At 54.9% G+C, this 22,178-nt stretch overlaps 1 protein-coding gene and 1 long non-coding RNA gene across 9 annotated transcripts in view; one reads left to right on the forward strand and one right to left on the reverse strand.

Annotated features, from left to right (window-relative positions):
• The window catches only part of LOC123855262 (uncharacterized), a 32,062-nt gene extending 18,568 nt beyond the window's left edge, over positions 1–13,494 (reverse strand). For both annotated transcript variants that reach the window (XR_006793493.3, XR_010408248.1), the window contains exons 1-5: positions 13,360–13,494; positions 5,448–7,037; positions 2,920–3,052; positions 492–966; positions 11–120 (exon numbers count right to left, since the gene is read on the reverse strand). This is a non-coding gene — a long non-coding RNA (uncharacterized LOC123855262). The remainder of the gene's footprint in view (positions 1–10; positions 121–491; positions 967–2,919; positions 3,053–5,447; positions 7,038–13,359) is intronic.
• Positions 9,350–22,178, forward strand: part of BCAR1 (BCAR1 scaffold protein, Cas family member) — a 40,663-nt gene continuing 27,834 nt past the window's right edge. Inside the window, exon 1 of one of the 7 annotated variants that reach the window (XM_064581467.1) lies at positions 9,350–9,648. In XM_064581467.1, coding sequence (XP_064437537.1) covers positions 9,584–9,648 — 65 coding nt within the window. In that variant the 5' untranslated portion in view covers positions 9,350–9,583. Of the gene's footprint in view, positions 9,649–13,487; positions 13,832–14,451; positions 14,713–15,054; positions 15,103–22,178 lie in introns of those variants that run through there. The other 6 variants (XM_054511251.2, XM_064581463.1, XM_045890720.2 and 3 more) reach the window with 6 other exon arrangements.

A 22,178-nucleotide genomic window follows, 5' to 3' on the forward strand; every position in this document is an offset into this window, starting at 1 on the left:
CACCTCTTACCTGCGGGAGGTCTGCACTGACTCTCGGTACTTGGTGACAGAGTTGAATTGCTGGACCTCCAGGTGGTGTCAGAGAACCCCGCTTTTGTCTCTTGCCTTAACACCAAACACCTGCCACAGGAGACCAAGAGACGGTCTAGTGGAGTGACCTGCTTGGGTACATGGCTTGGCCCCTCGCCTCCCCTTCCCCCCATTTCTGTATCTATAAATCAAAGGGGAGGGATTACATAATCCCGGGGGGCAGGAATCTCAATTCTCACAAGCAGCCAGGTGATGCTCATGCACCCTGAAGTGTGAGAACAACTGCTCATCGCCTCCCTACTCATTAAAAATAAAAAAGCCTCCAGCTATGTATTTAGGAAAATTCCATCTTCCTTTAATCCTGCCACTTCAAATAATTCAAACTCCTAAATTCCTGATGCATCAGCAAACCGTAATGAGTACGCGCCCGGGTTCCTTCCCTGCTGTCTGCCGAGACCCACCTGCAGGAACTGTCTCCGACTTTGAGAAGTCTTCAGAGGCCCAGGAGAGAGCTTAGGCAGGAAGCCCCTTAACGTTAAGCAGTCACTGGGAGAAGCAGCTGAAGGAAGGCCTGGGGAAGCAAGCAAGAAATTCAGACGACAAAATCCACCCAAGTCCCAGCAAACACAGCTGAAGACCCAGCACCGCGCTGCCAGGTTGGCAACAGATGGGGGTCCCACGTGTGCGCGCGCGCACACACACACACACGTGCTCACACCCGCTAAGCGGGGTTTGTAATGTGTCAGCAGGTTGCCCTGCAGCTTGGAGAAGCCCCAAGCCACCAGGGGTACAACACGCCTGTCAAAACAAGCCCCGCTCCCACCAGCCCCGCCCACACCGGGCCTTCCTGCCAACGTGAACTTTGCTGCTCCAGGCTTCTCCTCTCTCTTCTCCCTTCCTCTGATGATAGAAGGAAACCGTTCGTTGTTGGAAAATCTGGAAGCAGAAAAATCAAACAGAATTCAGATCTCTCATCATCTTACTAATAGAGCAAACTGCTACATTTCGGGATACCTTCAGACTTCTCCCACACATGTTTTTAGGTAGTTTTTCATAAGGCCGTTGGAATTATACTCGTACCTGTGCAGCTCTGACCACATACGGCTATTTAAAAAAAAAAAATTTTTTTTTTTTTTGAGTAGACTCCCCACCCAAAGTGGGGCTTGAACTCACAACCCTGAGATCAAGAGTCATATGCTCTCCCGACTGAACCAGGTAGGTGCCCCTAAATTTAAATTTTAAATTCATGAGAATTCAAAATCCAAAAGAAAAAGAAAAGAATTCAAAATTCAGTTTCTCAGTCACATCAAAGATTTCCAAGTACTCAGTAGTCACATGTGACTACTGGCTAAAATCGTGGACGGTGCAGACACCCAAGATTTCCATCATCATAGAACTGTATTGGACTGAACTGCCCTGTGATATATGCCACGAGCATTTCCCCATTGATTCAAACAGTCCTTTTATTTTTTTAAGATTTTATTTATTTGAGAGAGTGAGACTTGGGGAAGGAGCAGAGGGAGAGGGACAAGCAGACTCCGCACTAAGCATGGAGCCCAATGAGGGGCTCAATCTCAGGACCCCGAGATCATGACCTGAGCCAAAATCAAGGGTCGGATGCTCAACCGACTGAGCCGACCAGGTGCCCCCCAAACGTTCTTTGAGAAAACAGTTTTAACGGCTCTAGGATATGCCATCACGTGGTTGTACCATAATTTATTATACTGGTCTTCCACCATTGGTCACTGAGGTTACCTGCTTTCTGTTGTTAAAAATAATGCCGCGATGGGGTGCCTGGGTGGCTCAGTCGGTTAAGCGACTGCCTTCGGCTCAGGTCATGATCCTGGAGTCCCGGGATCGAGTCCCGCATCGGGCTCCCTGCTCGGCAGGAGGTCTGCTTCTCCCTCTGCCCTCTTCCCTCTCGTGCTCTCTGTCTCTCATTCTCTCTCTCTCAAATAAATTAAAAAGTAATAATAATAATAATGCCGCGATGAACTGCCTTGTCCTTAGATCTTGATCTGCGTCACTGGTTATTTCTAGATCACTTCTACAAGTGGAGTTGTCATGTCAGGGAAGGCACACATCTTCAGGGCCTTGAAACATAATGCCCATTTACCTCCCAGAAAGGTCTCCCTCTCTCCAGCAAAGTGGTTGTGCGCCTCTCTTTCTATGTGAATCTTGTCTTCCTCTGAAAAGACAAGATTCAGCAAGGTTGCCCTGCTTGCCTGTCTCTGAGCATGGAGCCCAGTGGCTTTGGGTGAGAGGTGGCTGGAACTAGGAGGAGAATGGCCATCCCTGGAGAAGACTGGACTAGATCACGCCTAAGTGCCGAACCTTCTTTGGTACCAGCCCAGCCCAGCCCTGTCTCTGGAAGGGGCATTTGAACAAGACAGGCATGATGGTTAATTTTATGTGTCAACTTGACTGGGCTAAGGGATGCCAAGATAGCTGGTAGAATGTGCATGTAAGGGTTTTTTTCTGGAAGAGATTGCATTTGAATAGGTAGACTGAGTAAAGATCCTTGTCAGCAGTGTGGGTGGACATCATCCAATCCACTGAGGGCCTGGATAGAACAAAAGGAGAAAGGCAAATTTGCTCTCTCCTTGAGCTCAGACAGACATCCTTCTCCCACCATCCGTGCTCCTGGTTCTGGGAGATCTCCGGACTTGAACCGGACATACACCGTCAGCTCCCCGCCAGGGTCTCCAGCCCACAGACAGCTGACCATGGGACTTGGAAGCCTCCCTGTCTCCTATTGCTTCTCCTTCTTTGGAGAACTGATGAAGGCAACATGAATATGCCCCAGGACCTGATTCATCACAAACCTAGTTTCGTGGCACGTTCATCTGTGGGTTGCTCTGAACAGTTTTTGAATCCAGTTAGCCTTACCTCTCAGGGCAGGTGAGTTTTGTGCAGTTAAGAGATGTACCTTCAAGGGGTGCCTGGCTGGCTCAGTCAGTAGAATGTGCTCTTCTTGATCTCAGGGTCATGAGTTCAAGCCCCATGTTCGGTGTAGAGCTTGCTTAAAAAAAAAAAAATCTTTTTTTAATTAAAAAGAAAGAAAGAAAAGGTGGGGGCTTCACTACCCTTCCTTTACACTTGCCCAGCGGTTCTGAGGTCTGGTGAACAAGTTCAAATTTGCCTTAAACTATTATTCCCAGCTGCTTGGCCTCCAATCTCACTCCCTCTCTGTCTGTATCTTCCCAAACTAAGGCTTCCCCTCCTTTTTTTTTTTTTAAGATTTTATTTTTAAGTAATCTCTATACCCAATATGGGGCTCGAACCCACAAACCCGAGATCAGGAGTCTGGCACTCTACCAACTGAGCCAGCCAAGTGCCTCTCCCCTTCCTTTCAATGGCTTGCCAGCCCCCTTTTTCATCTCAACCCCTTTGTGTGTTCTCCAGGTCTACCACCTTGACCTTGACCTGGGATCAGGCCCCAAGCGTCAGTTCTGGCACCATTGTTTCTTTGTGAACTTTGGCTGCCTCATGCAGCCTCACTTTTGCTTGACAGTTACGGAGCCGCGCAGACTGGCCCATGGCAACTGCCTCATTTGTTGCGTCCCTGGACAAGAGGGAGCCAATGAGGCTGGGGCAGCAGGAGAGCGGAGCGCATCTGGGCTTCTGTGCCTGCAGATGGCAAACGGGTTCACTGCCAACTACAGCAAGACCCCAGGCCCCCCAGGATGAGCTGGGCTTAGGCTACCCTGGGCCTCAGGGCTGCTGAAGCCTCCTTCCTTGGAGATGGCTAAACGGATTATCTGGAAGGAAACCATTTAACACCGACCCAAGGGTCACCTAGGTGGCTCAGTCAGTTGGGGCATCTGACTTTTGGTTTTGGCTCAGGTCGTGATCTCAGGGTCATAGGATCGAGTCCCACGTCGGGCTCCCTGCTCCACGGGGAATCTGCTTGAGATTCTCTCTCTCCCTCTCCCTCTGCCCCTCTCCCTGCTCGCGCGCTCTTTCTCTCTCTCTCAAATAAATTAAATTAAATTAAATCAACCCAAAGGCGCATCCCTTTCACAAGCCTGAGAAGCTGGCAGCAAGAACAATACCCCACAATGCACAGAGCTCTCGGGCAGCCTCTCTCCAAGCTGAGTCACGGCAGTGAGTCTCCCTCAGGCTGCCGGCGGCCCAGGGGTTGCTATGTCCTTGTTCCCTAGTCTCACTGGGGCCTGGGTTATTCAGCAGCCTAAAGCGACGTGCCCAGAGGCCAGAGAGTAAGAGGGGATCCAGCTTCGGCTCACCAAGGGAGCTTTCCCCGCTCCCCGCCACCACAAAAGGGAGACTCTGCTCCTCCTTACATGGGCTTTCTCCCCGGCAGGGCAAGAACTAGAAATCAGAAAACCTGGGTCCTAGCCCCAACTCTTTGGTGCTTTGACGAAGCCCCTTCCTCTCCCTGAGGGCTCCTTCCTGACAGGGCACGGTTTGGGCTGAGCCTTTCCCTCCCTGGAGTGCCCAGGGACACCGAAGGGGACACTGTGTGGGGTGCTGCCGGGATTCGAGGGGGAGAAAGCAACAGGAAGGGTTGTCCGGAAATCCTCTCCCCACCTGTTTATTATTCTTCAGGCCTTTCTGCAAGCAACTCCCCAAATATGCCCAAGGGTCGGTGAGGACAGGAAGGTCAATAGCTGGTGGCTCCTTAAGGGCAGAAGAACCGGTAGGACTGTAGACTGGTTGACCCATTCTCCTCTGTGGAACGGCCCAGAACCCCAAGTGCGGGGAGAGGTGGCTGCTCCCTGCTCACAGCTGTTGCATCTTTGGAAAAGTATCCTTGGCCGAATGGGACCTCCTGGCCCAAATTACTCCCCACCCCATGCCAGGCAGTGGTCAGTGTGTAGCCTAACGGGCCGCCCCCTAGGTGGGACCAGTTCTGAGGTGCAAGTCACTCCAGAGCTCCCCGGAGACCAGGCTGAAGCTGGACCTCCCCGTTCTCTCTGGCCCCACTCCCCTTCTCTCAAGAAGCTACTTTCAAAGAATCCCTGTCTCAGGCTCTGCTTTTAGGAAATGACAACCCCTATGATGTCTTGCACAGATTAGGTACACAATCAATATTTTTGCATAGGTGGCTATCACCCAGGGCCCCACCCCCCACCCCACCCCCGCCACGGGTTTCCATCAGGATGCAGACTCCCAGCAGGAGTCGGTCTGATGCCTTACAATACCCCGAGAGATGGAGACATGGTTGAACGACGGAGGAAGACGCAGCCTTCTAAGGGAACAGAAGTAGACCCCCCAAATGGGTGGACCCAGGTGTCCCCAGCACCCTCTCTGAGCCCTCTATGCAATTGCCCCATTGCCCAGAAGGAGATACTCAGGTCCCAAGAGGGGCGACTGGCCCAGGTGGGGGACATTAGAGCATGGCAGAGTCGGCGTTTGAATGCAGGCCTCCCCACTGAGGGTTTGCTTTCAGAAACCTTGGTTTGTCTCTCCCCAGGAACAGGTGGGGCTCAGGCTGCTGGACCCTGGAGGGGAGCCCCTCTCCGCACCGGCTTTGCTGCCCACACAGGCCCCCTGAACTCTTGCTCATCCTTCAAGCTCCTGTTTGAGCGCCGCCTCCTCCAGGAAGCCTCTGCCAGCACAGGCTGACCAGGAGGGCAGAGCCCATTTCCACTCCTCCATCCGGGTCTTCACTGTGTCTCCAGGTCTTAGCCTGACATTGGAGGGCTGCCCCTCAGCAAGCATCACTCCATCCCACTCGGAAGGTCTGTCATCTGGGTGATATGCAGCCTTGTCTTTCTAGAACCTTCCGCCAGACATTACTCCCATCAAACATTGAGCCCAAGGGCTTTGTATAAAGAACTTGCCAGAGGTCACCCTCGAGGCCAGAACGTGGGCCAGCCTCCAGCATCTTTATTAGCCTCCCCTTCTCTCAGCCCCATCAGGACGGGTGGGGCCGCGGCTGCCTCCGGGGAGCAGGAGAAGTAGAAAGCTCCGGGCCAGGAAAGGCCGGCTGGTGGGCGGAGAGACAAGTCAGCGATTCGGACAGCAGCGTTTAATGGGTGTTTCCGCGCTGGGGGCCCCAGTAGCCCTTACATGCCCTGGATCCCAGGCCTTCCAGGACGTGCGAGCCAGGGCCACGTACTGCTCAATTCTCGGCGGTGGGGGTGGGGGCGGCTTTCACATAGAATGAAATAGGGAGGGGGCTCCCTGGAGCTGGGGGCCGCTTTGCTGCTTTACTAAAGCCTCATTTGAGAGAGGGGATGAAAACGTGCTTAGAGTAGAAACACCATGCTGAAGTTCACAAGGCAGGACCAGAACCCAGGCCCTGCCCTGCCCTGCCCCTGGAGGCCAAAGGTGACAGGGAGGCCGGGTTCTTGCCAAAGTGCAGATCTCACTCCCTACCGTGAGTCCCTTCCTGTTTCCACAAGGGTCAGTCTCAGTCCCCGGGAGCAGGGAGACTTCCCCAGCGCCCCTGGGGGGCTGGGGGCCTGGCCTCCCTGCCTCGCTGAGAACCGGACCGCTGCTCTGGGGACTCGCAGTGGTGACCTCAGTGTGACAACAGCTCTTTCGGGCTCTTTACTAATTTAGAGAATGTATACTATTCAGGCGGGTGGCTTCATCCTCGGATTCAGAAACACAACGCCCTGGGGATTGTTTCCAGTGGACAGTGAAATTCCACTTGTCACAGTCACTGAGAACGCAGGCCTGTTCCTGGAAGAGGCTCTGGTCTCTGGGTGTTTACAAACATCCTAGAAGACCAGGAGGCTGGCGGCCAGGGCCCTCGGAGCCAGCCGAGGTGGGAGCTGGAGTTCTGCCCAGCTCAGCTGTCCTGTTCTGGGAGCTCTTGGCAAGTCCCTTCCCCTCTGCCTCCTGCCTGCTGGGGGTGGGGCGGGGCGGGGGGCAGCGACCCGGCGGCAGGATTTGCGTGGGACTGGCCACAGGGCCTTACTCTGATGGCTGCTTGCTTGCATCTCCTGGGTGTCAGGCCCCAGAGTGTCTGTAGGAACCCATCCACGGTGGCTTGCATTTCCTAGGACTTGGCAATTGCATGTTTCCCTCATAAACTGTTATTAAAAAAAAGAAAAAAGAAGTTAGCCAAGAACAGGCAAACTCTTAGAGACAGAAGGTAGAATGGTGGTTGCTAGGGGCTGGGGAAGGAGGAGAAGGGGAGTTACGGTTTAATGGAGACATTTTGCTTGGGATTTTTTTTTTTTAATTTTTATTTTATTTATCAGAGAGAGGGAGAGAGAGCTCACAAGCAGGGGAAGCTGCAGGCAGAGGGAGAAGCAGGCTCCCTTCTGAGCAAGGAGCCCGATGTGGGACTCAATCCCAGGACCCTGGGATCACGATGTGAACCGAAGGCAGATGCTTAACCGACTGAGCCACCCTGGCGTCCCTGGGATGTTTCTGTTTGGGATGATGAGAAAGTTCTAGAGATGGATAATAATGATGATTATACAACACTGTGCATGAACTTCATGTCGCTGAATTGTACACTTAAAAATAGTTAAAATGGGGGGTGCCTCGGTGGCTCAGTCGTTAAGCGTCTGCCTTTGGCTCAGGTCATCATCCCAGGGTCCTGGGCTCGAAACCGTGTTGGGCTCCCTGCTCAGCGGGAAGCCTGCTTCTCCCTCTCCCACTCCCCCTGCTTGTGTTCCCTCTCTCTCTGTGTCTCTCTCTGTCAAATAAATAAATAAAATCTTTAAAAAAAAAAAAAGATAAAATGGGGGCACCCGTCTGGCTCAGTCGGAAGAGTGTGTGACTCTTGATCTCAGGGTCGTGAGTTCGAGCACGACATTGGGTGTAGAGATTACTTAAATAAATAAACTTAAAAAAAAAAACACAGTTAAAACGATGAATTTCCTGTTATGTATGTTTTACCACCATTTAAAAAAGTGTATACTGTTAAAAAAAAAATGCCCAAGTAATGATGTTCATTTGAAAAAACACTGGAAAATAGAGAAAATAATTTTAATTACACCGAAACCCCATTCCCTCCTCCAAAAACAGTCTCCTGTGAAATCCCAATCCATGAAGACAGATAAAACCCTACTTATTAATCAACCTCCCAGTAGGCCATCTCTAAATATTACACATGGTGAACAAAATCTCACTCCCACCCCAAGATAGCCACGGCTGATACTGTGCTATCTACCCTTCCACATTTTTTCCCAACGCAAATATATGACATAAATATAAATATGTGAATTTTTATGAAAATAGGATCTGACCATACTTATTCAGGAAGCCTATTTTTCTTCCGTTAACAGCATATTATAAATGTATTCCCATGTCACTCTCTATCATTGGTGGTGACACCCAGGATGGGATTCTATCATGTAAATATTCCACGACTTAAATGGAGCCCGTTATTGAATATGTAAGTCGTTCCCATGTTAATAAGGAGAGCTACAAGTGATAGCCTTTCCATGTATATCTTTGGCTACTCATGAGTGCATTTTTAAAGATAAATTCCTGGAATTTTGGGGTCAAGGGGTCCCTGCCTGTTGGGGTTTTTTGCCTTGTCTTGCCAGATGGTATGCGGGAGCAATAGGTCATTTATAGCTATTCCCATGAACAGCAAGAGATGCCACTTGAGCTGAGTAAGAGGATTTCTGCCCTGGCCAAACTCAGCCATCGCCAGGATTCAGGCCTTAGGGCCCAGATGGGGAGCAGTCTGCAGGGCCAGGGGTCCTCCCATACACATCTGAACCCCCGGAATCTATGATTAGGTTACATTACAAGGCAAAAGAGGTTCTGCAGCTCTGATTAAATTAAGGATCTGGAGATGGAGAGGTTGTCCTGGATTACCTGAATGGACCCACGATAGTCACCAGGTTCTTTTAAGAGGGAGTCGGGAGGGCCAGAGCCAGAGAGGATGGGAGGATGGAAGCAGAGGTCAGAGTGATGCGGGGCCCCAAGCCAAGGGATGCAGGCGGTCTCTAGAAGCTGAAAAAGGCAAGGGAACCTGTCCTCCCCTAGAGCCTCCAGAAGGAAGGTAGCCCTGCCAGCCAGTTTTGGACTTTCAGCCTCCAGAATTGTAGGATAAGAAGTTCGTATTGTTGGGGCGCCTGGGTGGCTCAGGTGGTTAAGCGTCTGCCTTCGGCTCAGGTAATGATTCCAGGGTCCTGGGATTGAGCCCCACGTCGGGCTCCTGGCTTAGTGGGGAGCCTGCTTCTCCCTCTCCCTCTGCCTCCCCCCCGCTCATGCTTGCTCTCTCTCTGTATCACCGTGTCTCAAATGAATAAATAAAATCTTAAAAAAAAAAAAAAAGTTCGTATTGTTGTAAGCCACTAAGTGTGTAGGAATTTGTTCCAGCGTCAGTAAGAAACTAATACATCTGTCTCCCTCCTGCCACCAGGTCCTGAAGCCACCTTGTCTAGGGCACGATGGTCTCCCTCTGTAGCCAGTCACCTGATGACCTGCACATCACCCCCTCTCCTAACCAGGTGCTTCTCAGGCAGAGCATACCGAAGGTTCTGTGAATGGGGGAGAGACAAGGAAGTGCCCTGCCCTAGCCCCTAGGGCCCACCCTCAAGGAGACTGTGGAATTACCCTCAAGGATCCTGGAACCTGGACTTGCTTAAGGTCACAGGATAAGTCTGAAGTGATGCCAAGACAGAACCCCAAGGTCTCGCCTGGTGGGCCAGTGGGTTCCCCATCCACTTCACTAAGGTGAGCGTCTCTTTCTGTGCCAGGCTGACTTGCCGTCCCTGGGAGAGGTAGTCATTCACACTTTAGAGTAAGAAAGGACCTCTAGTCTGGGTACTCCCCCACCTGTCAATGGGGTGTTACTACAGAGTAGTGGAACTCAACACCAGCCTTGGGGTGGTAGTTCCTGGTCTCATCCACTCCAGAGTTCACAGGGTCCCACTGGCCACCCCCAACCCTAAAAGGTCTCCTTCAAACAAGCTCAGATCTTGCTCTCTGTAGGAAGCTGCTTAACCTAAGTGCCTGGCTCATGCGTGTGGCCATGATGGTCCCTGCTGTTTACAAAGCAAGGGTTCTTGCCAGGTCCAGTGCCCCAAACTTTCCCAGAGTCATTCAACAGAATCCTCTCAACCACCCAGGAAGTATTATCCTCCCATTTCACAGATGAGGAAACAGAGCCCCAGACAGATTAACTCATGCATATGCACAAAATGATCCAGATGCAAGCAGCAGAGCAGGACTCAAACCAGGTAATCTAATTCTGGAGCCAAGAGCTGCCTGGGGTTGGCCTGCGGAAGCATTTTGTTTGGCTCACTCAGTCAACGTTTCAAAAGCCAGCGATTTTATAAAAACATCTAGATTTCTAGACTCTCTTGAAAAATCTGATGCACCAACTGAAAGAACTCCCTATCGCCAAAGCAAGGTCAGTACATGCAAGAAAATAAAGTAGTATTGGATTATAATCCAAGGTATAAAATTAATATCCACGAGTTCATACTGACATAAATAAATGAATAAATAAATGAAGAAGAGAGGAATTTCCCACAGAAGAATTCCAAATGTTTTTATGTAGATATTCTGCCCTCAGGAAATGGAGCATAAATCCTCATTCCTTCCAAAGAGTACAGAATAGAAAACCTGACAGACACTGTGTCAGCCACGTGATCAAGGTCAACATAATAGTGATAAGTTGTCCCGTTGACAGTATCTATCCTTGATATGTGGTGAGAATGACATTTTACCTCTGAGGTCGTCCCAAAAATCCATAACCCCAGTCTAACCATGAGAAAAACACTAGGCAAATCCCAGTTGAGGGACATTCCACAAAATCCCTGACCAATACTCATCAAAACTGTCAAGGTCATCAAAAGCAAGGAAAGTCTGAGAAATGGCCACAGCTCAGCAGAGCCTAAGGAGACATGACAGCTAAATGTAATGTGGGATTGTCTATGGGATCTTGGAACAGGAAAAGGACAAGGACAGTGGGGGAAAACTCAGGCAGTCTGAACAGAGTGTGAACATTAGCTAATGAGGATGTTACCAATGTTAGTTCCTCAGTGGTGACAAAAGCACAGTGCTTTTGTCATTGTCATTTGTCATCAATGCATTTGTCACCGTAGGATTATCCCACGGTGCCCTCAGGTGCCCTGAAAGGCTCACTGTGTGCTCCTGGGCCAGGAGTCCCTCTGTTAGAGAGGTCCCTGGTTACCCTGGGTGGGGGTGGGGAGAAGGAGCCACCTCCCAGGCCTCTCTGCCTTCTAGACATGGCAAGGTCCAGGGGACAGAAGCCTGGGTGTCCAGAGACCTGAGTATGAAGCTTGTCTCTGTCCCGAATTACTCTGTGGCCACGTGCAAATTCCCTTCCCTCCCAGTGCCAGGAACAGCAATAACCATTGTCTCCCTAGGGCCCTGGTCGGCCCTCAAGGATCTTCTCGGGGTGCTAGCAACTGCTCAGGCAACCCAGCTGTTGCTTCTCGTGTGAATTACTAGTCGTGAGGCCCCCAGAGCCTGTCCTCTGTGGGACTGAGTCATCCTGGGATCATTTGCCTGCTGGGGAATGGAAGATGCAGTTGTGGGGGTGGGGTACAACACCCTACCCAAGGTGCTGGGTCCCTGCCTTGGAGTAAGTGAGGCTCTGGCCAGGGATCCCTTTTCCTGTGCTAAGGGATGGGTTAGAGACACCCTCCCCGAATAAGCAGCTGGAAGCCATTGTTGGGGACCAGATGGAGGCAAGGACTAGATAGTTTGGAGGTCATGACCCCAGCTGCACCCCTCCCCTGGGTTTCCATTTCCCTATACCCAGGGGTGTAGAGGGGGTCTTTTCCCACTGCTAGCCCTGTTCTGGCCTGGGCACCTAGAGAAGGGGCTGATGCGAGAGGACACAGAAACAGTGGGCGAAAAGAATCCAGCCAAAGGAGAGAAGGGAGGAGGAGGAGCCCGGACTCAGTGAGGGAGGGGCCAGGGTGGCCGTGGGGGCCTCTGAGACAGCATGCGCATGTGGCTGGGAGCCCAGGCGCCAGGCTGAGCTGCTGCCCCCAGCTCGGGAGCCCCAGTGCCGGCTGGACGAGGGCGGGTGGGCACGGGCAGGGCTGCCTGCCAGACACACACACAGAGCGCTCTTTGAGGAGGTGGCAGCTGTCGGCCCAGACCCCCTCTGTTTGCTGGGGCCCTGCCTGCTCCCTCCAACAATGCCTTACCGAGCACTGGGGCTGGGGAAACTGAGGTGCATAACTGACAATGCCCATTCAAGGGGGCGGGCAACACTGCTTAGGTGGAACAGGAAAGGACCCCAGCTCATCAGTCCTAGAATTGGGACTTGGGCCTCATAGCAGGCCTCAATTCCTCCCCCCCGCTTCTTGCACATCTAGTACCCCTCTCATTGCTGGGGACCACTGTTAGGACTCTTCCCAGGAGCATCCTAGAGAAAGACCAAGGCAGCCCCACCTCTCGGGGAAGAAGGCTGGAAAGCCTCCTAAACCCCAGTGGATGACCTGCCAACGGGGGGTTTTGAGGCCTGGGGAGCTGGGGCCGGATCTAAGTCTCCGAGAAAGCTCACCTCACCCGTACTTCCTCCCCTCTGTTCAATGACCTTAGGACTCCTGGCACTGCACACCTGGCGGATGAAAGAACCTGTAGCCCTGGGCGCTTGCCCCTACAGATGTCTTAGAGGGCTGGAGCTCTGTCCCCCAGGTCCTGCCATGAACCACATTTGCTGCCAGCCAGCTTCATGGAGCCAGCTCTACCTTTCCTCCATGGAGGGGTGGGGGAGGGGGGGGCAGTGGTGCTGATCTCCCTGGACTGACCCAGCCCCGGAACCTTGGTCTAGGTGCTCACTCATCCTTACTGGGTGGTAGCAGCCCTTTCTCTGGGAAACAGAGGGAAGAGGGACAGGCTGTATATGATGAGTGGCAGACCAGAGTGGTCAGACTCCTGGTTCTGCCTTCTGGTTGCTGAGGGATTTCAGAGCCTCAGTTTATTAAATGTAACAAGAGAAGAGCAAGGCCCACCTGGCAGGGGGTGGGAAATTAGGGCGCACAGGTATGGGCCCGCTATCTGTGGACACCATGGCAGATGTGGAACAGCTGAAGAAATTGGGGATGTTTAACCTTGGGGAAGAAAGGCTGGGGCCGCGAAGGCCCGTCTTCCAGCGTCTAAGGGCTGGCCCTTGGCTCTGGGTGGCCTGGCTGTGGGTGGCCCTTGAGTGGGGGTTACAGGGAGGCAGGATCCTCCCTAAAAGCCAGTCCAGCTCTACCTGTCAGCTCTATTTGTCGGATGACCCGACAATGCGCTAGGCTGTTCCCAGGCAGTCGGAAGCTCCCCACCACCGAGGGAGGGGCCGCGGGGGAGGGCAGAGCGGGCGGAGGAGGTCTGGGTAGCGTAGCGTGGGGGTGCCCGGGTCTCTGGGCTTTCAGCGGGAGGAGCGGGGAGGGTTTCTAGGAGCCCTGCGAGACTGACCTGCAATCGCCTTCAGACACAGGGACTGGGAGCCCCGCCAGACCACAGGGCAGGCGCCCAGCATCGTGGGCTTGGGCAACGTGGGGGGTGGGGGCTCTGGTCTCCAGAACCCGGTGGGAGAACAGGAGATGGTGCGACTCGAGGTGGCCCTTGAAGGTTGGGTAAAGGGTGGAGACCGAGCCTCCTCGCCGCGTTGGGCCGACAGAAAAATGCCGTGGTCCGGGGTCCTCGCCTTTAACGCAGCCCCCGGGGAGGAGACGGGAGGGGGAGGGGCGGCGCGGCGCATGCGCGGCGCGGGCTGGAGCCGCCGGACAGTCCGGCCGCCGGGAGCGCGCAGGAGCCGGCGGGGAACCCCGAGAGCGCCGGGACCCCGCGCGGGGGGCTCTGAGCGGCGCGGCGGACCGGAGCCCCCAGCCTGCCGGCGCCGCTGCCCGCCCGGGGCCCGGGAGCGGAGGCCAAGATGTCCGTGCCGGTGAGTACCGCCCGCCGGCCGGGACCCCGGGTCTGCCGCCCCCGGCCGGGCCTGAGACCTCGCGCCGCCCGCTGCAGGCCTAATGCCGTGGGGGGCTCCGGGCTGGGGGCGGAGGTCACCCCACCTGGGCCTTCCCGGGCTGGGCATGAATGGGGTTTAGCGTGGGGGCGGCTTCTCTGCCCCTGCCTTTCTGTGCACCCTCTCACAGGAGCCGGCTCGGCCTGGGTTCCGTGCTGTCCCCTCCGGGACCCCCCTAGGACGGGAGGCTTGGCAGGGGCCTTTGTTGGCCCCGGGAAACCCCTGGGACGGCCGGGCCAGGCCAGAGTCCGTGCTGTCCCGCGGAACCCCCTCCCCCCACCGGGATGGCCAGGCCTAGTGGGGAGAGGTCTGTGTCGCTCGCCGGGAGGCCCCCTCCAGGATGGCTGGGCCGGGTGAAGGGGGTAGGTCTGTGCTGCCCCCAGGAAACCACCTGGGGTATCTGCCCCGTTGTGCTCCAGGGACGTCCCCGCGATGGCCAGGCCTGGGGCCGGGGGTGTGTCTCTCCCGGGACAGCCCACCCCCAGGACGGCCTGGCGGAGTGCGGATCTGTGCCAAGCCCCAGGAAGGCTGATGCGCTCACTTTCCCGGGAAGTTTTCCTCTGGGTGCCGGACCGGCCCTTTCCTCCCTCCTAGCCATGGGGGCTTCTCTTCTCGCCTGTCACCACCTCCTCCTGGCCCAGCCAGGCAGGCTTAGCCAGCTCCCAGGCCATCATGGCTCCACACTTAGGCCTGCATCTGGAGGCATCGGGGCGCCTCCTAAGGGTGGCAGGTGATCCTGGCCACCCCCAGTCACCAGGCCTCAGGTGCAGGCCCCAGCCCTCTTTACAGATGGACAGACTGAGGTAGGTGCCCACATCCTGCGTCCTACCCGGAAGGGGCGCCATCGAAGGCTGGGCCATCTGTGGCTTTCAGCCATTGTTTCTCTGCTGACTTAGGGTCTTTTCCCTCTGACAGGAAGGGGCAGTGGGCCGGAGTGCCTGCCCACCTGACCGCCTTCCTGGGACTGCGCCTCACTCCTAGCCCCATTCTTAGGGTGAAGCAGACAGTGGGGGCTTCCTGGCAGAGCAATGGTCTCTTAATGAACCACCGTGGAGTGTGTGGAGATTACAGAAGGTGCTGTGTTAAGTGCAGAGCGTTGTTATTATGGAATCAGAGACCTCAGCTCCTGCCGCCTCCAGAGCGGTAATGCAGAGTTACAGATGAAAAAAGTACGGCTTCCAGACTATGCTGAGGTGAACTCCACCCCCCCCCCCCCCACCGCTCACCCCCACCTGCGTGTTCGGGTTCAGAGCATAACTGCCTCATCTTTAGAAAGATAGAAAGAAGACAGAAAATGCCTGTCTTCTCTCCTGCTCTGCTGTCCTGCAAAGCTCTGGATCTTTTCTGGCCCAGGGCATCAAGGGACCTGCCCTGACCCTGTGGGCCCTGGCTGGAGGGGAAGTGGACCATCTGAGCCTGCTTGAGGGCCTGGGGCTTTAGGGCAGTAGTGAATGGGGAATGTGACTCAGGCCACATCACAAGTTGGGTGGGTCTCAGTTTGCGAGGTCTGGGCTTGATTTGGTGTGGTTGTCCACAGTCACAGCAGAGGTCTGGACCTAGAGTTAGGGTGGCAGCCAGACCTCTTGTCTTACAGGACTTTGGGCAGCCTTCCTGGGCTCTGTACCTCAGTGGTCCCGACTGTAAGGAGAGAGGTATGGCAGGGGGGTGGGTCTGACTTAGGCACTGCTGTGGACGCCTGTGTAAAGACCTGGAGCCGTGGTCTGCACGGTGGGTCCCCTCCACTGCTATAGCTCCAAGTCACTCCCCACACTCCGGCCTACAGCCGCGGCCCTCGGGGGTTCTGCTGGGGGTGGACAGAGGCCTCACCATCTGCCCCTGGTGGCTGGGCTGTCAGAGTACCCCAGCTCTCTCCTGGGACCTTGGGCAGTATATGAGCTGATGGGGCTGGGAGGAGAGGTTCATTTTTGGAGCTGCTGTGAAATGTTCTGAAAATTGCTTTCCTGTGCTTGTGAGTGGTGAGGCCCCTCGGAGGCTTCCAGGCCGAGCTGCCTCCTTAAGCCCTGCTCTTGGAACCCAGAGTGGTGACTGCCCATGTGGTGCTCACGGATGTGTTTCGGTTTTAAGCATACCCGTTCATTTGGGCAATCTTTTCCTGGATGGGGCTGACGCAGGCACTTTGGCCCATAGAAATTACAAGATGCTTCCAAATGGAATGGGAGGTGGTGGCAGGGAGAGAAGAGGTTGTGATGGGCCAGGTTGAGCTAGAGTGGGGTCCTTTGCGGGGATTAGCTGATCTCACTCAGGTATTTGACCCTCATGGGCTCTGGGGCCCAGAGAGTCATCCCGAGGCTCTGCTCAGTTGCTCCTTCTTCTTGCCTGAGCTGAGGGAGGTGCTCACATAGCACCTGGAGATTTACTTCCTGGCCGTTCCCTGACATTGGCCTTCTTCTTGGGCATGGCCTTCTGGCACCCCAGGCCTGTCTCTTCCCTCCAGTCAGGCAGGGAGCATTTGAAAGGAAACCCGCCGTGCCACCCCCCTGAGGCCCCTGGTGGGCATTGGCATGATTCATGTTTAGGAGCGGCAAGATGCGCTGTCAGGCAGGAGGCCAGCTTCCAGCTTGTGGAGAAGTCCCCTGATGTCTGTTCCTGCCACTCGTTTCCTGTCTGTGAAATGGACCCTACCCTGCTAGCCTCTCTGCTCCTTTTTATTTATTCATTTTAATTTAATTAATTTTTTATTTTCCTTTTTAAAATTATTACTATCTTTTCCTCTGCTCCTTTACTGATTGACGGTGGGTCCTTTCAAGGAGTGAAGGCGCTGATGTGTGTGCTAGGAGCTGGGCTCTGGGCTTCACAGGCTCGCGGAGGACCTGTGTCTTGCCAGGTTGCATGGCCACTGAGAGACGAAGTCGGGGCGGGAGCCCGGTCTGGCAGGATGCAGAGCCGGAAAGTGAGCGTCATCCTGCATGGCCTCTCTAATTGTGGGGGCTGCAGCCTGTTGAGCTGTCCACAGAGGCCAAGGCTGCTGAGAGCCTGACCCTCTGCTTGTGGCTTTTCAAGTATGAGTTTGTGTAACCCCTTCGGTACCCTGGGGAGATAAGGCAGCTGGGACTCGGAGAGGCCAGGCAGCTTGCGCCGGCTCTGCGGCAGGGTGGGTCTAGCCCCGTGAGGCCCCAGCCGTGGTTGGTGGAGATCAGTGGACCAGGTGTGGCACCTGGTTGCACCTCCACCAGCGATCCCAGGAACCAGGGGTGGCTGGTTCTATGCCAGTCGGCGCTGTGATGGGACAGCTGGCCAGGAAGCCAGGAGGCTCTAGGCCCTGGGCTCACTGCTGGGCTCACCGCTCCAGGCTGTGGACGGCTGAGGCCCGATGTAACGGGCTCAGAAGAAGACAGTGGGGAGAGGCAAGGTCCTAGTCCAAAGTCCTCTGCTCGGGCTCCAAAGCACCTGGCTTGCCCCTCCTCCCACCTGGCCTTGGCTCTGCCTGGCCCTCCCTCTGCAGGAAGTGATCTCCGGCCACTGCCTTGCTCACCAGGTCACTCCTGCTCACCCGTGCTCACCTTCAAGTGCTCAGGCAGAGGGCACCATTCTGCACAGCCCTCGGGGGCTCGCATCTGTGATTGTGTGTTTATTGCTGGGGTTATTTGGTTGCTGTCAGGCTCCCTCACCAGGCCGCAGGCTTCCTCGGGGTAGGTCTCAGGCCTGCTTGGCTCCTGTCTGCCTCATTGCCCTAGCTTGCCCAGGCTGCCTGCTGAGTATGTGGCACGGGGAGTGCAGAGGAACCCCCGCGGACAGACAGCCGGGTCCCCATGCAGAGAGCCTGGCATCTCAGCTGCTGTCCTGGAAGCCTGGTTGGAGGCTGAGTGGGGCTTCCCAGAGAGGCTGCTTCAGGATGGGGAGGACTTTTGGTGAGTTGAGAGCAAGGGCTCTAGAATGAATCATGCTGGCTAGTCTACACCTTGAGCTGTTACTGAATCTCTCTGAGCCTGTCTCCCCATCTGTATTACAGGGAGGTTAACAGCACTAACTTGTGGAGTTTTGTGAGAACTTGGCAAGGGTTGCAGAATGCTCTTAGTAAGAGGCTAATAAGTCATAGCAGCTCCTTTGGTTGAGGTTATGATCTTTATCCTGCAGCACTGGCTGGTGCAGTGGCCGAGACCCACTCCTGACTTGGGGCGGGGTGATCAGCTCTCCGTGGCCTGCCCAATCTTCCCCCAGTGGCCCTTTCTTGATGGTTAGTGTGTTTCCCGCTAAGGCCTTAGCATAGGATGACCCTAGACCCTCGCCTGCCCCACCTTGCCAACAGGACCCCTGCCTCTTGAGCTTTGGATGGGCAGGTACTTGTCCTCACCCCACCGACATACAGTGGCCTCCATTAGGGCCACCAGCTGGCCCACCGTGCTCCAGGCCAGGTGGACATGCCCTGCACTGAGTGCCCCCAGGAGTGGGTACAGAATTGCAGGCAGTGGAAGCCCTGGGGCCCTGCAGTCTGTCCTCAGGTATGATCTGCAGCAGCCTGCTCAGTAAGGGAATAGCCCGTCTACAAGAAGGAGGCACTTTTAGGGGGTGCTCAAGCCCGTGAGTGAGGCAAGTGGGCCACAAAGGCAGCACCCACTGAGCCCCCACTTCCCACCTCCAGGCATGAGGCTGTGTTCCCTAGGTCAGGGGTGCCTGGGATCCTGCCCCTCTTCCCCCACCCCCCCATGTCAGTGGGTCACTTTCACCACTGGGTCACCTTCACCTCCCCAGCCTTTGACTTGGGCTTTGTCACAGCTGCCTGCTTTGATTTCATCCTGGTCAAACCCCATTGTTTCTTTGGTTTACTCTTAGTCACTGTTTGCCAGGCCATTTTCTCCCTCTCTTCAAGAAAAGAAAAATGGCTGGGGACAGGTTGGGAACTGTGGTAGAGGTGGTGTTGGATGCCTGCTCTGGCCAGATTGATGGTCACAAGTTGCAGCTCTAAAATTAATCCCTTCTCTAAAGAAGATTAGAGGCTGAGGGGGCTTTTCAGTCATCTAAATTTATTATTTAAACTCCTCCAAGTTCCAAGAAGGATTTGAAGCAGATTATAGTGAAAGACACAAATAGTCTGGGATCATCAAAAGATCCAGAACTATGTAATGTATGGGGAAGGTAGACATACATAACTTTAAGCTCCCTGACAGCCAGGGCAAAAAGGGTAACACGGTGGGTTTAGGATTGCAATACCTATTTTTGTATTCTTAATTCCATGTATTTTTTCCTCTATGCTTTGTTTTATTTTTACCAGTGAGACTCTTTTTATTAAGGAATTTTACATCTATTGAAATGGACAGATGTTAGATGAGTTTTGACTAATGCAGACCCCATGTCACCATCAATCAAATCAAGATACATCTCCATCATCTCAGAAAGTTTGAAAGTGTCCCTTTTGCAGTCACCTGTCTCCAACCCTCTGTAAGGTGGCCAGCATTCTGATTTCTTGCATTGTGGCTTAGTTTATTTATCTTAGAACACACTAGCACGAGCATGTTGGGGGACGGGCAGAGGGAGAGAGAATCCCAAGCAGACCCTTAGCTGAGCAGAGCCCAGCGGGGCTGGGCCGCATGACGCTGACCTCATGACTTGAGACCCAAACCAAGAGTCGGATGCTGCACTGATGCAGCCTCTGTTCTTGAGCTTACTGTAAGCGGAAGCATATAGCGATGTGCTCTTTGAGGCCTGGCTTCTTTCATTCAGCGTAACAGTTTTGAGACTTTCATCCGTTCAGTGTGTATCAAGAGTTCTTTTTCCTCTGCCATGTTGAGTAGTGTTCTATTTATGAATATGAAATTATGTACTTAGCCCTTCTCTTGCTGATGGATATCTGTCTCTGGTTTTGTACGCTGTGTATTTTTAGGTACTGGAACCCTGGCATTGTTGGCATAATAGTCCATTTCAGTATTTTATAAGACCCGATATCCAGGGACGCCTGGGTGGCTCAGTCAGTTAAGCGTCTGCCTTCAGCTCAGGTCATGATCCCAGGGTCCTGGGATCGAGTCCCGCATCGGGCTCCCTGCTCCGTGGGGAGCCTGCTTCTCCCTCTGCCTCTGCCTCTCTCTCTCTCTCTCATGAATAAATAAATAAAATCTTTAAAAAAAAAAAAAGACCCGATATCCAAGCACGTGCGCCTTGAGGCATGCCCAAAGAGTTGTCTGCGCTTCCAGATCCTGGGTCCCCCCGAGTTACATCTTGTTCAGGAAGTGGTGTGACCACACACCCTTCTATTCAGCCCTGCCCAGGTACCTGGGGTTTGTGTTCCCTCTTTCTAGGTTGCTCGAGAGGTGAAGTGTCTTAGGTTTTGCAGTCAACTGTGTTTATCCAGTCCATTCCAGAGGTCCTGGCAGGGAGACACCTCTAAAGAGCAGGAGGGAGGAGAGTATGGAGCCTTACCTGTATGCTGCCCCCATCGCTGCACCCTCTCCGGTCTGGACAGATTCCTGGGCTCACTCTTTGTCCCGAGACACCGCCCTGGGCAGATACTCTGGGCTGCTCCGCTTTAACTCTGGGGAGCCCAGTCTGGTGGACACCCCCTGCCCACTCAAGGAAGGGGGGGGAGGTTGCGTGAGAACCATTCCCTGCATCCAGGGCACTGCACACGGAAGGAGTTGGCGAGCCTTTGCTATTTTTACTAATCTTTACCGTTATTTTTCTACATAATGAGCCTGGTAGGAGATTCGCTCATCTGCTTAAATGCCACCTCTTCAGAGAGGACCCCCCACCCCAGCACCTTGTATGAATTAGCCCCTGCCATCGCCTGTGGTCTGCTGCATTCTCCTCCCGAGCTCTCGTCCCCACAGACGGTCCGTGTCTGTGTTTGTGCTGCGCCCCCCTCACCCCCCCAGGACCCGTTTTCATGGCAGCTGTGTCCTGGTGGTGATAGGTGCTGAAGGAATGACTGGCACACTGTAATGTGGGTAGTGAGAAACCCCGTAACCGGCCCCTCCCCACACGGCCAGCGCCCCCAGCCCCCAGCCTCGGCTGCTAGAGATAGGGGCAACAGGGCTTCGCAGGGAGGTTTTGCCCGAGGGTGTCAGAGCAGGTTTTGTTCCTCTTGTGGTTCAGGGGCTCAGGGAAGCTCGGGGGCCCCGAGCAGGGGCTGGGAGAGTTGGGAGGGCTTAGTGGAGTGCCCAAGGGATTGCCCCCCAGTGCCAGGCCAGGTGCGGCTGCTGTGTGACCGGCAGGTGCATGGGCGTGCTGCTGACACCAGGGTGCCTTTGTCGGCCACGGTCTCCTGGCCGGTGGTGGGCGGGCCTGCTGCTGTCCTTACACTGAGCACGCGCACCGGCCAAGGCTCCGAAAGGTATGGTGACGCCAGCTGGAGTCATTAACAGTCTCTGCCCTTGTGCCTGTGGCTTCCAGCTGAGTGAGGACCGGGCTCTGGGCGTCCTGCGGCCCCTGGAGCCTTCCTCTGTGGGCCGGAGCAGGGTGAGTAGGATGCCCCAACAGGGCTGTCCAAGGAGAGGGAGGCAGCGGCTCCTTCCTGTGCTCTCACCCTGCTGCCCCCAGAGCCCCAGGGTCCCCTCCTGTGACTCCACTGCCCCTCATGCCTCTCCCTGCCCACCTACCCCAGCCAAGTGGCCGGGCCACGTTGTCTGCCCCTCCTGGGTCTCTGTGGGTGTGAGCACCTGTGTCCCTGCGGAAGGAGGCTTGGGGGGGGGTGGCAGATGGCATTTGAAGTCATCCCCCTCCAATTGCCCTGCTAGGCTGGGGCTGGTTGCTATGGGGAGAGGCGCGAGCAGATGGCTAGCTGGGGTGGCTTCTTGATCGCACCCTTGTCCCTGCCGGCCCAGGCTGTCAGCCAGGGCTGGGCAGCCACCAGCAGCTAAGCTTTTTCTCTGGGGACAGGGACATGTCTTCATCCCCCACCCCCAGCCAGGACCTTGCTCCTCTCTCCGCCTGCCCCCATTTCTTCTGCAGCCTCTTCTGCATTCCTCCCCTGGGTAGTGTTGGGGAGGTGGGGTGGTGAGGATGCAGGGAGAGGTGTTCACTAGCAGAGAGGGCAAGTGCACCTAGGCCTTAACCTTCTCCTTACACACATGGGGGGCCTGGTTGTTGGTCCAAGCTTCCACCCACCTGCCAGCACCCAAGGGGATCCCATCGGGAGAGGTAGTCTCTGAGGGAGATGGGTATGAAGGGGTGCAGAGGAGAAAGGGGACTGGGGCCACCCGGAGTCAGCGCCCTGGGGTGTGGCAGAGAGCCTCTGGGAAGTGCTCCAGGGCCCAGCCACGTTCACCAGCTCCAGCCTGGGGCCTGCTGTGAGCCAGCCTGGGGCTCTGCTCCTCTCCGA

The sequence above is a fragment of the Mirounga angustirostris genome, unplaced genomic scaffold, assembly GCF_029215605.1.
Source record: "Mirounga angustirostris isolate CCGP_5_RB_7025 unplaced genomic scaffold, mMirAng1.0.hap1 SCAF_16, whole genome shotgun sequence".
NCBI lineage: Eukaryota > Metazoa > Chordata > Mammalia > Carnivora > Phocidae > Mirounga > Mirounga angustirostris.